This window comes from Asterias rubens, chromosome 1 (genome assembly GCF_902459465.1).
Source record: "Asterias rubens chromosome 1, eAstRub1.3, whole genome shotgun sequence".
In the NCBI taxonomy this organism is placed as follows: Eukaryota; Metazoa; Echinodermata; class Asteroidea; order Forcipulatida; family Asteriidae; genus Asterias; species Asterias rubens.
The window spans coordinates 5455353-5469429 of NC_047062.1; the positions used below are offsets into that span (position 1 = coordinate 5455353).

A 14077-nucleotide genomic window follows, 5' to 3' on the forward strand; every position below is an offset into this window, starting at 1 on the left:
TTGAAAGGGCAGGAGCATCACAAGGGCAACTAGGCAATTTACCAGGGGGCATGGAGGCAATTTGCTTTGTTGCCTCCGTAAAGTATCAGGCCTAGTTCATTGCCCATGTCAGTAAATATCAAGGACCTAATTAGCATGCTGATCAAATGTCTTACTACAGTGGTAAACAAATGGTATTTTAATCTTTGTCTTCCTTTCCAAACTGGTAGAAGCCATATTTCAAGCTTAATCGACTGAATTCAACTTATATGAACTAAATTTAGTCATAGACCACTATGCAAAAGACTCAGTATGCCCGAGCAACGAGCATCATCAGTCATCTACATTTTTTTCCAAATGGTATTACAATCTGAACTTTGTAACAAAAGCTCCTTGCATTTACCATGTTTCTTGGTTGTTTGTGTTTTCCCTTTCACTTATGTGCAGCACACTTCATAAGTATGGCTGGCTATTATTTTTAGTATTGTTATATTTTAAAGCACTTATTTCCATTTCCTGAAATTTTTTGTTCATATCTTTATGCCCAGGTTTTTTCCTTGTCTCCTATGGAAACAGAGGAAACACTGAACCTCTATGCTCGACTGAGACCAAGGCACAATACATCAACAGAAAAAACACAAGTCACAGAGCTCTCAAAAGAATAAGATCTCCGACGTTCCTTGACATAAACTGAAAGCTCATCAAAGTCTTCCATTGAATAGTTTTTTCAACAACCCTTTTAAACTGCAATGAAGTGAAAAAATATTTTTTTAAGAAGAGAGCTTTCTTAAACAACTTCTAAGGTCACTCATACACGATCTTTTATTTCTCTAGGCATGCGAAAACCAAAAAGTACAGAAAAAATCAAGCATGTCATCAGGAAGCTCAAACTAATGAGTCAGGCTTTGTTGTTCTTTCTCTTGCAGCTAGATTATTTAGACAAAGAGACATGATATACACATCCCTGCTGTCATAGTACACCTCCCCCCCCAGCCCTTACCTCACCCCACCCTAATTGATTCATGATTAAAGGAATGTTAGCCTACAGAATTGGTAAGGAAATAAATCATGACGATCACAGATTTAAATAAAACTTACACGGTCTAATGATAATGATGATAGAAAAAATCCCTTGAAATGTTTCCGTCTGAAATGTCATATTTGATGAGAAATAACTAACCTAAATTCGCATTTGGAGTTAATCGCTCAGTGAGGGTTTATTTCATAGGCTTTTTTGCATCGATGTCATCCAAAATGTGTAATCGATTTGTCAAACTTCTACAGGTTTGTCAATTTATTTATAGTGTGGCTAACATGCCAGCCACTGTTTTGTGAGCAACACCAATTCTGTAATGTTCCTTTAATGTATAATCTACATACCTGAAGTTTCTGTATGTGATCCTCTGCTTGTTGATGTTTGGCTCTGGATGATTGAAGATCTTCTTCCAATCTCAGTTTCTCGTCTGCCAAGACATTGTGTCTTGCTTGATGGGCTCGGAGTTCATTGTCCAGCTACGGAGGGGAAAATGGATACGTCTTGTACTTTTTAAGATAAAGCAATTTTTCATTAAAGGCACCACCTGGATTTTTAGTTTTTGTATTTAAAGACAGTGGACACTATTGGTAATTACTCAAAATAATTATTAGCATTAAACCTTACGTGGTAACAAGTAATTGGGAGAGGTTGATAGTATAACAAAATTGTAAAAACGGCTCCTTCTGAAGTAATGTAGTGTTTGAGAAGAAGCAATTTTCCACAAGTTTGATTTTGAGACCTCAGATTTAGAATTTGAGGTCTCGAAATCAAGCATCTGAGTGGTTTTTTCCTCTCATTATTATCTCTCGCAACTTCGACGACTGATTGAGCTCAAGTTTTTGTTTTATGCATATGTTGAGATACAACAAATGTGAAGACTAGTCTTTGACAATTACCAATAGTGTCCAGTGTCTTTAAGAAATAGATAGACATCTATAAGATTTGAGGCATTGCATGGTGAAGTATCAAGATATATTTGGTTTGCGATAACACTATTTGTGTATCTACTTACCAGGTAGAGTTTGTTCTTAGAGAACTGTCTTTCTTTATTCTACTACCGTGGAGTAGATTTATCAGATGTTCGGGAGACTTCTCAGTTCTGAAAAGAACTGACCTGCTTTTTACCCGAGCGGAAGGTTACGCAAATTGGTTGGGACTTGAATTGATCTCAACGTTTCAACTAGCTTGCTCTAGTCATCGCCCATGAACATGGATATGTGTGAATTCGTTGTTTAAAAAAGAAGTTAGTATTTTATTTTTCAAGCCTCCAGCAAAATAATAATGATAATGACATTTATATTTATAATGCGCAAAAACATATCCGCCCAAGTGCTCAAGGCGTAAAAAAAAAAAAAACGAAAAAAAATAAACACAAGCTTTTCAAACATTCTATACCTCAACAATCTCAGTTGAGACCAAGACGAAGGTCCAGACCACTGGTTGTAGAGAGTCTTAAACAATAACACCAAAACCCTGGAAAGAGTTATTGATCTTGCGACCTACTTCCGCTATAATTTGTGACACTTTGCATTGCACAAAACCTTGAGGTAAATGCCATCACACACAACTCATAACTCCACATCTCACACAGTCAAAAAAATGTCCCCTCTTCATATGCAATGTATGTTTTCTAAACAAGCGAAAGTGTTCAGGGAAGTATTTGTTTTACCTTTGGTAAAATAACACATCAGGACAGAGACTGTGAGTATAGGACGTGTAGGAATATACGGCGCAGTCTTTGAGATGAAAGAGTGTAGGAATTTCTTTATAATGGATCATGTGTGTCAGTCAGCATACCGACAAACCTTGGTGTAAAGGGTAAACACATTATTTTGTCATTCCATCGTCATTGCTGAGGCTCGATGCCATCTTAATCTGAAGTTTACCAAGCGTATTTAAAGTAGGACTACGTAAGGAGGGGGGGGGGGGCAATTTCATAGAGCTGCTTAACCATCGATTGTGTGCTTACTACACCACAAGCTGCTAACCACAAGCAGGCGAAATAACATGCTGTTGCTTAATGTATGAAAATGATCCACTTAAACCATGCTACCTAATTTTCTTGCTAACCTGTGTAATACGATTATGCTTAAAAACATTTTTTCCTGCTACAGTTAGCACGGCAATTCGCTTACCGACAAGCAGCACTATGAAATTGCCCCGAATGTTGTAGGTATTCAAGAGGTGTGTCATGAATGCTTGTATACTTGATTCAATCTGGGAATAATAAGTAGGATCCTTCTTCACTCTAACAAAATCCAACACAATTAGGGAACTTAACACCCAAAAGTCTCCTATCGCTTCCCTTCACCCGCGTGTATATAGAGACCTGTGAGGAGTGGTTCTTGTGATTGATTTAGCTTCTTTTTTTATTTGTGGGTTGACAAATTATTATTTACTAGAGCATGTAGAGTGGGATTTGAACTAGATTGGGAAAAAAATGTTGAAAACGTGCCTGACAATCCATCTTAACCAACAGCAAAACAAACTTGACACTAGTGGTGACAACAGCTACCACAGGGACATTGCAACCAAACAGGTCCCTCAAGAGTTGCTGCAGGGTTTGAATGTGTAATGGGGTTCATTCCATGCACTGTTAAACGGGAGGTAAACACACAGCAAATACATCCACAACAACTGCACTATAACGATTTGAGCTTCGTCAGTCAGTCATTACTGACAAACAGCCAGAAGAATATTTACAAGTTGAAAAAATGGGAGAAAAAGCCAATTCTAGGGGTGAGCCTTCTCAAACAGTGTCAAATTGAGAAGCTTTACATTATGTTATGTCAATATAGATTCTTGTGGAAAACGCAAAGAGCGTTTTTTTACGATTCCCAGAGAGTGAAGGGCGACACTTTGAAATCGATTAAGTTTATGCTCATATTCAACAGGTCGGAGTAGTTACCGTATAGTGAGTTCAAATAGTACAGCGAGTAGTTTCTTGAATTGAGTGCATGAACGAATGAGCATGAACGAATGAGGGAATGAGTTTAGTTTCACTTATCAGTCAGGGTTCTTGAGCTGTTACAGCCAAATTGCATGCTGATACAACGAAAATAGCAATATATATTTCTGGTATAAATATTTATTATTATAAACACATTAAAACTGAAACAGTTGGCCCAAAGGCCTAAATCACTTGACCTAAATGTACAAAGTTAAAAGATCCCAAAGACTTCAAGATTTCCCAATGGAAGTGCCCTTTGCGAAATGAAAATGGCCTTGCCCCGAAAAGTAATACTCTCTGTTTGACCTGAAAAGTATTGCAAGCTTTGGACTATCCCTTATACAAAGCTTTACCAGTTTTGTGAAGAAAAAAAAAACCACAGAGGCGTCTTATTCGTGTGGAATTCGAACCCATGACGCCCCCATTCTAGAGCATGATGAAAGACAAGTGCCAATCCTGTAATAAGCAGCAGGTACCTTAAAACAATTTAATTTACCTCAATCAAAGATTACAGTATCGTGCTTAATTTAGACAACCATGATACTGCATCTTTTACAATCGTAAAGAATGAATACATTGTTTGAAGCACCTTGTAGTAGCAGACAGTATTAGACTTGGAGAGTGCAGCAAGTATTCATATCGATGATGACTTATTATTTGACACTAAGTCAACAATCGCGAGAATGTTATCACAATGCCAACAAACACATAACAATGCCAGTCAATAGCAGGAATTCAGAGCACATCGTCCGCTCTTAAATATCCAAGCAGCCCGATATGCAGTTGAGCAAACACGGCCAAGTTTTCCTGTACTTTTACCGTTGGACAAATGAGGACGATCGATGGACGGCCCCCAGACGTGATGACTCAAAGCGACAGAGTGGCTGTATATTGGTCAAAAAATGAATGGAGTCTAAACCTATGAACTACATCTACTGATCTTGTGTTTTTTGTTGTTGCTAATAATCAAATTACTGCTGTTCGCAGCTAAAGTCTGCAGTTAACATAATCAGGGCTCCAATCTGGGGGAACCCACAAGGTTGCAGGACTTGTTGCTTAAAATACTTACTTGACCAGAGTTTTGTACAAAAAGAGCAGAATTAAAATGAGAAGATAAATTTCCTATATAGTTAAACAATTGAATGGTTAGAATTTAAACAAAAGTATGGTGAGGAGATTTGTCTCATGTGTACATTGTGGGCAATGTGTTCTTCAATACAATAATCAACAGAATTATATTCATCAGACTGAAAAAATCAATATTTGAACACAAGCACAAGACCTCTGGAGTTGTCAGGTCAAGAGTTTACTGGCCCGATGCTAAAATTACTAGCCTTGGGCCTGCAGTTCAGGCAAAAACTTCTGCCCTGAAATAGGAATGAAAGATAAAATTTGTATAATGCCAATGTTTTTTTGTTTTTTTCTATACATGGTAAAGTAGAATTTGACAATTTGCAATGTGAAGACACAATTTGGACAGGTATTGAAGTTTCTGTATGTGTCGTTTCTCAGATTGTGTATTCCAAATATTTATTATTCTTCCTGCGTGGACTAAAACGTTCCAAATTTTTGGCGATCTCTCAAAAATGCTACCGTCTTTTCATATTGTAAAGGCCCATATCTACATTTATGTAGCCCGATTAGAACAATCGAACGATTCCAAAACCAAAGGTATACATACACTTCATAAAGGGAAGGTACACTACTGGTAATTACTCAAAACAAATATTAACTTTTAAGTAAATATTTTTTTTGAAAAAAGTGACTTGGTAAAACGCATTGGAGAGCTGTTGACAGTATAAAACATTGTGAGAGACGGCTTCCTCTGAAGTAACTTAGTTTTTGAGAGAGGTAATTAAAATACTTTTACTAAAATACTTTTATTCTTATCTGAAAGCACACCAATTCGTTCAACAAGGGTGTTTTTTCTTTCATAATTTTCTCGCAACTTTGATGACCAATTGAGCCCAAATTTTCACAGGCTTGTTATTTTATGCTTATGTTGGGATACACTGAGTGAGAAGACTGGTCTTTGACAATTACCAAACGTGTCCAGTGCCTTTAAGTACTGCATACTCAGTTATGAATGGGGTGAATGGGGCTGATGTGGTTTAGCCAGAATCAGAATTTAAACTATCAGCAGTGCGCACCCAGGATTTTTTTTTTTAGGGGGTGGGCCATATTTTCCCAAAAAATTTCTTTCGAAGATTGTAAAACAAAAAATCTAAACAAATGGAACAAACAAATTGAATACCTTAGAGGGGCTGGGATCAATCCCCTGGACCATTCGTCCCCACCCCCCCCCCCCCTTTTGGGTGCATCCCTGTGATTATTAGTGATCCCAGTTGGAGATTACATCAAAGTTGGAGAAGCTGTCTGCCTTTCTTTAGTAGATCACAAACTTATGCAGTCTTACTTTAACCCCCTGTGATGAATCTTGAACAACAAATTAATGCATAATAACTTTCTGAGAAATCCTCAAGAATAATTTGTTCACCATGCTGCAACTCTGACTTCAGGGCCCATTTTAATAGAGCTGCTCAGCAGCAGATTTTGTGCTAACTGTGCGATTTCCATTTAACCGTATAGCACACGATAAGGCATGCTAACCTTCCGATGAATAATAATAAAATAATGAAAACTTATAAAGCGCACAAATCCACAGAAGTGCTCATGGCGCTAAAATACAAACAATAGCATTAATTAATATACAATAACAACAACACAAATTAAAATGTAAACCTAAGTTGAGAGAAATCTAGAACATGTGGTATAGAATACAATAATACAAATGCAATATTTAAGAAAAAAACATCCTAAAAGGTAACAAAAATAACAATAATTAAACCATTGAATCAAATGCCTGTTTGAAGAGATGTGTTTTCAGCTGTTTTTTAAATTGGGTCAAAGAAACGGATGATTTTACTAGTGAAGTCAGTTTGTTCCATAGACAAAGGGCAGCATGTGAAAAAGATCGGTCTCCCCATGATTGTTTGGAAATGGGCTCAATAAGGAGGCTAGAATTATAAGACCGGAGTTTTCGAGGAGGATTGTATGAGCTGAGAAGATCATCAATATATGCAGGGGCATTACTGGTGAGCGATTTATACACGAAAAGCAAAAGTTTATACTTAATCCTACTGCTTACTGGTAACCAGTGTAATTCTTTTAAAATCGGTGTTATATGGCATGAAGTCAGAGTTGCAGTATGGTGACATTTTTTGTTTACCATCTTGGAAAGAATTTTGTTTTGTGAAAAATGCCCCCCTCCCTCCATCCATCCAAATTAAATCATGGGTGCGTCACTGCTGGTATTTTAAAGTATGATTCTGGTTAGACCACATCAGCCCTCAACATGAAAGAATCCCAAACCATTAACAATTTTAGTAACTTTGGAAAGTTTATTTCAAAGTAAAGTACATATTAAATTGACTAATTTGTAACCTACCAACTGTACAAAAATAGTCTTAATAAAGTTGTAAATTTTGAAGAGCCCAGTTGTTTGTTAGTGGATTCTGATAGAGGATGACATGCTCTATCAATTGATTTTCATTTCATTGATTTTTGGAATGATGCGTTATTTCAAAAATTGGGTCAAAGGTCAAGATAACATATTAAAGATCACAGTGACTTGTACAAAAATAGTCATAAAGTTGTAAATTTTTGAAGAGCCCAATTGTTTCTTAGTGGATTCTGATAGAGGAAGACATGCTCTATCAAATGATTTTTATTTCATTGATTTTTCAGAAAATTTATTTTTGACAAAAGAATCGATTTGAGTATGCAATTCTCATCATTTTGATACCAAATTTGCATATATGTGATAAAAATTGACAAGGTTATGACATATTTTTACCAAAAAGGTGGTATTTTACCCTAAAAATGTCAGATTTTAGTGGTTTCTGCCCTGACCACATGGTAAGTCCGGTCGGGCTAAAAATTGCTGGCATTCATTGCTCATTAGGACCTACAAGCACAGCAATTTTTATCAAAATCGGAAGACATGAGGTAAAAAAGTGTGTTGGTCTGACATGGAATGACCCACATGTGACAAAGGAGAAACTCTTGCAACTGGGATCACTAAAATAATTTGATAAGCCTAACTTTTTGTAATATTAGCCTACAATGATTCCCTCAATTCTAATTTCTTTCTTTCTGTCTATCATCCCTTTCTTCTCCTTTCCACCTTTTAGAATCGTTTCCATAAAATGATAGGGGGGGGGGGCACTGGAGCATTTATTCATTCAACATGGTGGTGAATAAAATATTCTAAATTAAATTAAATCTTATATAAGTTTCCTCAAAAGGCAAATCACCAAGGAATGGGTACACTTAAAGGCAGTGGACACTATTGGTAATTGTCAAAGACTAGCCTTCATAGTTGGTGTATCTCAACATATGCATAAAATAACTAACCTGTGAAAATTTGAGCTCAATCAGTCATCAAAGTTGCGAGATAATAAAGAAAGAAGAAAACACCCTTGTCACACGAAGTTGTGTGCGTTTAGATGGTTGATTTCGAGACCTCAAGTTCTAAATCTGAGGTCTCGAAATCAAATTCGTGGAAAATTACTTCTTTCTCGAAAACTATGGCACTTCAGAGGGAGCCGTTTCTCACAATGTTTTATACCATCAACCTCTCCCCATTACTCGTCACCAAGAAAGGTTTGATGGTAATAATTATTTTGAGTCATTACCAATAGTGTCCACTGCCTTTAAGGGTGAGTCAGTAACAAATACCCTGAATACACCATACTTTTTCTGTAGTACATACTTGTACCCGAGCAAATAAATAAGGGCCATCGATTCCACTATTTTAAAGACACTGGACACTATTGGTAAATGTCAAAGACCAGTCTTCTCACTTGGTGTACTCAACATATGTATAAAATAACAAACCTGTGAAAATTTGAGCTCGATTGGTCGTCGGAGTTGCGAGAGAATAATGAAAGAAAAAAACCTGTCTGACAAAGTTGTGTGCTTTCATATGCTTGATTTCAAGACCTCAAATTCTAAATCTGAGGTCTCAAAATCAAATTTGTTAAAAAATACTTCTTTCTCAAAAACTACATGTACATCACTTCAGAGAGAGCCGTTTCTCACAATGTTTTATACTATCAATCAACCTCTCCCCAAGACTAGTTACCAAGTGAGGTTTTATGCCCATGATTATTTTTGAGTAATTACCAATAGTGTCCACTGCCTTTAACAGTAATTGTTCAGAATTTTGATGGACGGGACGATGCTCTAGAAAGAAAGAGCAGACTGGAACTCAAGACATGAGTCATAAGAGTGTATAACATGCAAGACGACTGCATTCCTAATCAATAAGTAACATCCGAGTCCAAAACATGCTGCTGATATTAACACTTACAATCATCTGTCTTTGTTTACGATCCAAAAATAAGGTGAAACTTGAATGTTGACCTCGACAAATAATTACTTTCATATTTTACATTTTTTTGACGAAACAGAGACTACTTTGAAGACTGGGTGAACCAAATGCAGGTTCTACGACCTTGCGGCCGTGTGAACTCAATTTTTCGGGGTCAAGGATCTAAGGTGTTTTTTTTTTCTCTCTTTTTTTTTTCCTGTCTAAAATTTCATGGGCCCTTGGAAGTACGTCATTCTAATGCAACATGGATGTTTTTTTTTTTGTTATAGAAAAATTTCAGGTATGAACAAAAAAAAAATTGCCAGGGTCAAAAGTATGATTTCTTTGATTCGTAACTGATGTCTTCAAAATGATGAACCATGAACTTGTCGATTGAAAGATTACCACTTTAAGATCAAAGATGTTCTCTGTTTTTCATTTCTGAATCCGAGGTGCAACTTCGTTGTGTCTTTGTTCTTATAGACATGTACGCAGGGCATTATAGGCCTAACATCAGTGTTAAAGGCACAGCACATGTTTGGTAATTGTCAAAGACCAGTATTTTCACTTAGTGTACCGGTACATCCCAACATATGCATAAAATATCAAGCCTGTGAAAATTTGGGCTCAATTGGTTGTCGAAGTTGCAAGAATATAATGACAGAAAAAAAACCCAGTTGCATAATCTTTTGTGCTTTCAGATGCATAATAAAAGGCTTCAGGCATGTAGTCTTTTGTTATTTGGGTGAGAAATTACCTCTTTTTCAAAAACTATATTACTTCAGAGGGAGCCGTTTCTCACAATGTTTTATACTATCAACAGCTCCACATTGCCCGTTACCAAGTAAGTTTTTATGCAAACGGTTATTTTGAGTAATTACCAAATAGTGTCCAGTGTCTTTAACAAAACAACTTGAAAGTTTTTTGTTATCACAATTTCAATGATGGGAGACTCACTTGCTGTAGATTCTGTACAGCAAACAAACCCACAAACTGTGCACATTCAGCACGTAGGCAATAATTCCGTTATCCCATGAAAGATTGCTTTCATAAACTACAGTGACGAGTTACTCATAGCATGCACAGTGTTTAGGTTGAGTCATCGTAATGAATCTTATTTTTGAAAGCTGGCTAACAATTTTGGCAAAACAAAAATAGAAATAAAACACGCTTTGAAATCTATCGCGAGATAAGGTGAATTTATAGACCATGTCTCCTGGTTCACCTGTTCACAAGAAATCGCGACATGGCACATTCCGGGAAATTTCCTGGCAGGCAAAATACTACACTGAGAAATTCTGAGAAAGACTCTCTGATAGGATCGAAAGACTCTGCTAGATTGAAACGATAGGAACAAAAGGCCAAAGTATACTTGGTAAAATAAAGCAATAAAATTAAGAAACCCTTACAAACTTAAGAAATGCAGGTGAATTGAGAGTTATTGACAATTTCTTCCGTGAGGGTTAACAAATCAAATTCTACAATCAAATGACAGGAAAACTATCAGTTCTGATTAATACTGTAAGTGTTACATTACACTTCAAAAGTCAATTCATGTAATGATTCAACCTAAAATTCAAGAACATATTTTGCAAGCATTTCAATAGCTACCAACAAAAAGTCAAGACAACAGGCAGAGGCCATCCAGGGAAAGGTAAAAGTAAAAAAAAGAAACTGTCATAAAAAAAAGGTGTGCCCTCCCAGACCATGCTCATTTAAAAAGAGTACAAATTTATACACCAAACACTACACAGGAATCCAAAAATGTAGTGAAAAGTAAAACAGAAGATGGCAAGCCTTTAAACAGAGCTAGGGGATTTAACAGGTCATCTCATATTTAGTCGCTAATGTCAATAATAATACAGCCTGTTTATACATGTGGACTCACTGCACTTTTTCAGTTGTTTTGATTACCTCTGGCCATTGGACCAATCAGATTGAGACCCCAGTGAAAAAAAAGTCCCCTCCAAGCTCTCACGGGAGTACACAACCCAAAGCTACCCGGATCATCTCTTTTGGGGGCCAACATGTGGTGTATGTTTATGCCTGACTCGCAAATTGAATTTAGCGCATTGGAATTTTTTTTTGCTGAAATGTCCGACTCAATTTCAGGGGGCTCATGAGGATAGGATTATTTATAAAATATGACTACATTGAAAATAAAAATGGGACAAATTAAAATTGATCTATTTTATATGAAGATAGAAGAGAGCAGCCAACTGGACCCAATCTTCATAGAGCGGCTTAAGCAAATACTAGAAATGTTCTGCTAAGCAGGATAAAAATCTCAAATGTTTCATATGGAATGCATATTTTGATCGTGCGTAGCTAATTTTTGTGCTAAAGCAGCTCTCTGACATTGGACCCAGTTATCTAGTACTTTGTATTTCAAATTTGTAATCTGTTTCCATTGGTTGGCTATTTAAAAGGAAGCCATTATAAGATTTCTTGACTTTTTGCATTTCGTTTCAACCCATTAGATGAATCTTCCTCAAACCTTTCTCAAAACCTTTGAGAAAATTTGCGGAAAATTATTTCTTTCTCGAAAACTACGTCACTTCAGAGGGAGCCGTTTCTCACAATGTTTTATACTATCAACCTCTCCCCTTTACTCATTACCAAGTAAGATTTTATGCTAACAATTATTTTGAGTAATTACCAATAGTGTCCACTGCCTTTCATTTTGTTTGTGTTTATACCATAGGTCCTTTAGTTGGTAAGCAGTGCATTGCAGTGTGCAACAGCTAGCCTAATTATATTTTCCTTCTGTATTTCCTTCACAACTTGTATTATACTACATGTAGGGCCTATGTTCTTGCGGGCAATGAAGTTTTACCTTAGGAAAGGGCACCTCACTTAGAGAAATTTACTGGCATGATTGCCTTTACTACTTGAGTATCAGGCTTGACTGTATACATTCACTTTTTGATTTACGCATTTACGTTTATTTAAAGGATTTGGGTACTTTTTGTAACACAAAACACAATGTCTACAGATGTACATTATACTTACACCGTTTGAAGATAGTGACAGTAGAAAGCGCACCTTAAAATATTAGTTGCTGAGGTGCTGTAGTTTTTGAGAAATGAGTAAAACAATGTTATGAAAATCTGTTTTACATGCGAAAATAATTTTTGTCTCATGATCACTGAGACGACAAATTTTTTTCATGACATTGTTTTACTCATTTCTCAATAACTACAGGACAGCACTTCAGCAACTAATATTTTCAGGGAAGCTTTCTACCATCATTATCTTCAAACGTTGTAAGTTTAGTGTAAATCTGTTGACATTGTGTTTTTTGTCCTACAAAAAGTACATAGACCCTTTAAATATTCAGTTATCTCAGTTCACTGCCCTTTCTTACTAATATACTGTATTGAAAGTTTGAATAAATATAAACATAAAAAAATGAATGAATTTGTGATTTGTCCCCTCGCCTGTGGCAGAAAAGACAGGGCATTCAAAGTAGATCAAACCCTTTGGGAGGGGGGGTTGTGAGGCGGGGAAAGCGTTTGATTCATTGAGAATGAAATCTGAGTGACTGAACTTACCTTATCCATGAAGTTCCTTGTATCTCGAAGCTCCAGTTCAAGATCTTTCCGCACTGACTTCAGTTCATTGGTTTCAATGTCCTTCAGGCGTAGCTGCTCATCCTGCTGAGCTCGTTTTTCCTTTAAAGAGAACAGGGGGAATTTTTTTTAACTGATTTTGTTTATTTCTTTTTCTCTCGTCTTGTCACCTCCGCAAAACTCACTGTAGACTTCATCATGGTGCAGCCATTTTGTAATTGCTATTCCGTTCAACTCTGTGTAATAACACCCCCCCCCCCCCACCATTGTGCATCCAGCCTGAGTCATTCAAGCTATGATTTATCTCAGTACTTTTAGAAGTATACTAAAAGTTGATACCTTCTTTGAGGATTTTAGACAATTAAAAAAACATGCAATTTACACACAAGGGAAATCTGCACTGCATTAACATACAGCGAGCTGACATTTCAAATAGTAATGAAATTGGTACGGCCAGTTTCATGCAATGACATTTTGACCTTTGGTTAATTTTACCTCTGAAGAAAAGGTTAACAATTATAATAGAAACATCTTAAAAAAGAAAATTGAAGCATACATTGAAGATTAAATAAATTAAAATTGGGAATAGAAACAAATAAGCATGAACGACTGTCGGCAACTTCACCTCGTCCTTACCGATAGCATGGAGGAAGAAGAGAAGGAGCTCAAACGAAGGGACTTCAAAAGTCGAGCCCGTTACACAAACAATGGGCGACCTGGCGTATGTGAGTTTGCGCATGTGCACTTGGTTCTTTATGCAACTTTGGCGTTGTATGTCGTATGGATATAATAAAGAAAAAACTACTTTTTTGAGTGGGGTACCAGTTGGAACAATGTGAACTTTATGGCATTTTGGCTGCCAACCTGTTCCTGCTAAGCATGATTTGTCTATGCTTAGCCAAATTTTGTGCTTACAGGCTTTATGGAACTGGGCCTTGACCGAAATGAAGTGATCCCATGGAGGGGATCCCTCAAAGGGTTTTTCAAGCAAAGCGCAAGGTATGCATGGATCCCCTGCCGATAATCGCTTCCTTTTGGTCTTTCTATGCACCAGGAAAAGTCCGAAAAAGTAACTCGAACTTGAACGAAAACTCTACAAGACCTCCTGCATGCCAGAGCAGAGCCAAATTTCATAGAGCTGCTTAGATGCACAAGAAGCAGCTTAG

At 36.8% G+C, this 14077-nt stretch overlaps 1 protein-coding gene across 3 annotated transcripts in view; it reads right to left on the reverse strand.

Annotated features, from left to right (window-relative positions):
- LOC117290639 (centrosomal protein of 128 kDa-like) overlaps positions 1 to 14077 on the reverse strand; it is a 111761-nt gene that overhangs the window by 81494 nt on the left and 16190 nt on the right. For 2 of the 3 annotated variants that reach the window (XM_033772164.1, XM_033772156.1), the window contains exons 13-14: positions 12894 to 13013; positions 1360 to 1491 (exon numbers count right to left, since the gene is read on the reverse strand). In XM_033772164.1, coding sequence (XP_033628055.1) covers positions 1360 to 1491; positions 12894 to 13013 — 252 coding nt within the window. The remainder of the gene's footprint in view (positions 1 to 1359; positions 1492 to 12893; positions 13014 to 14077) is intronic. The other variant, XM_033772173.1, reaches the window with a different exon arrangement.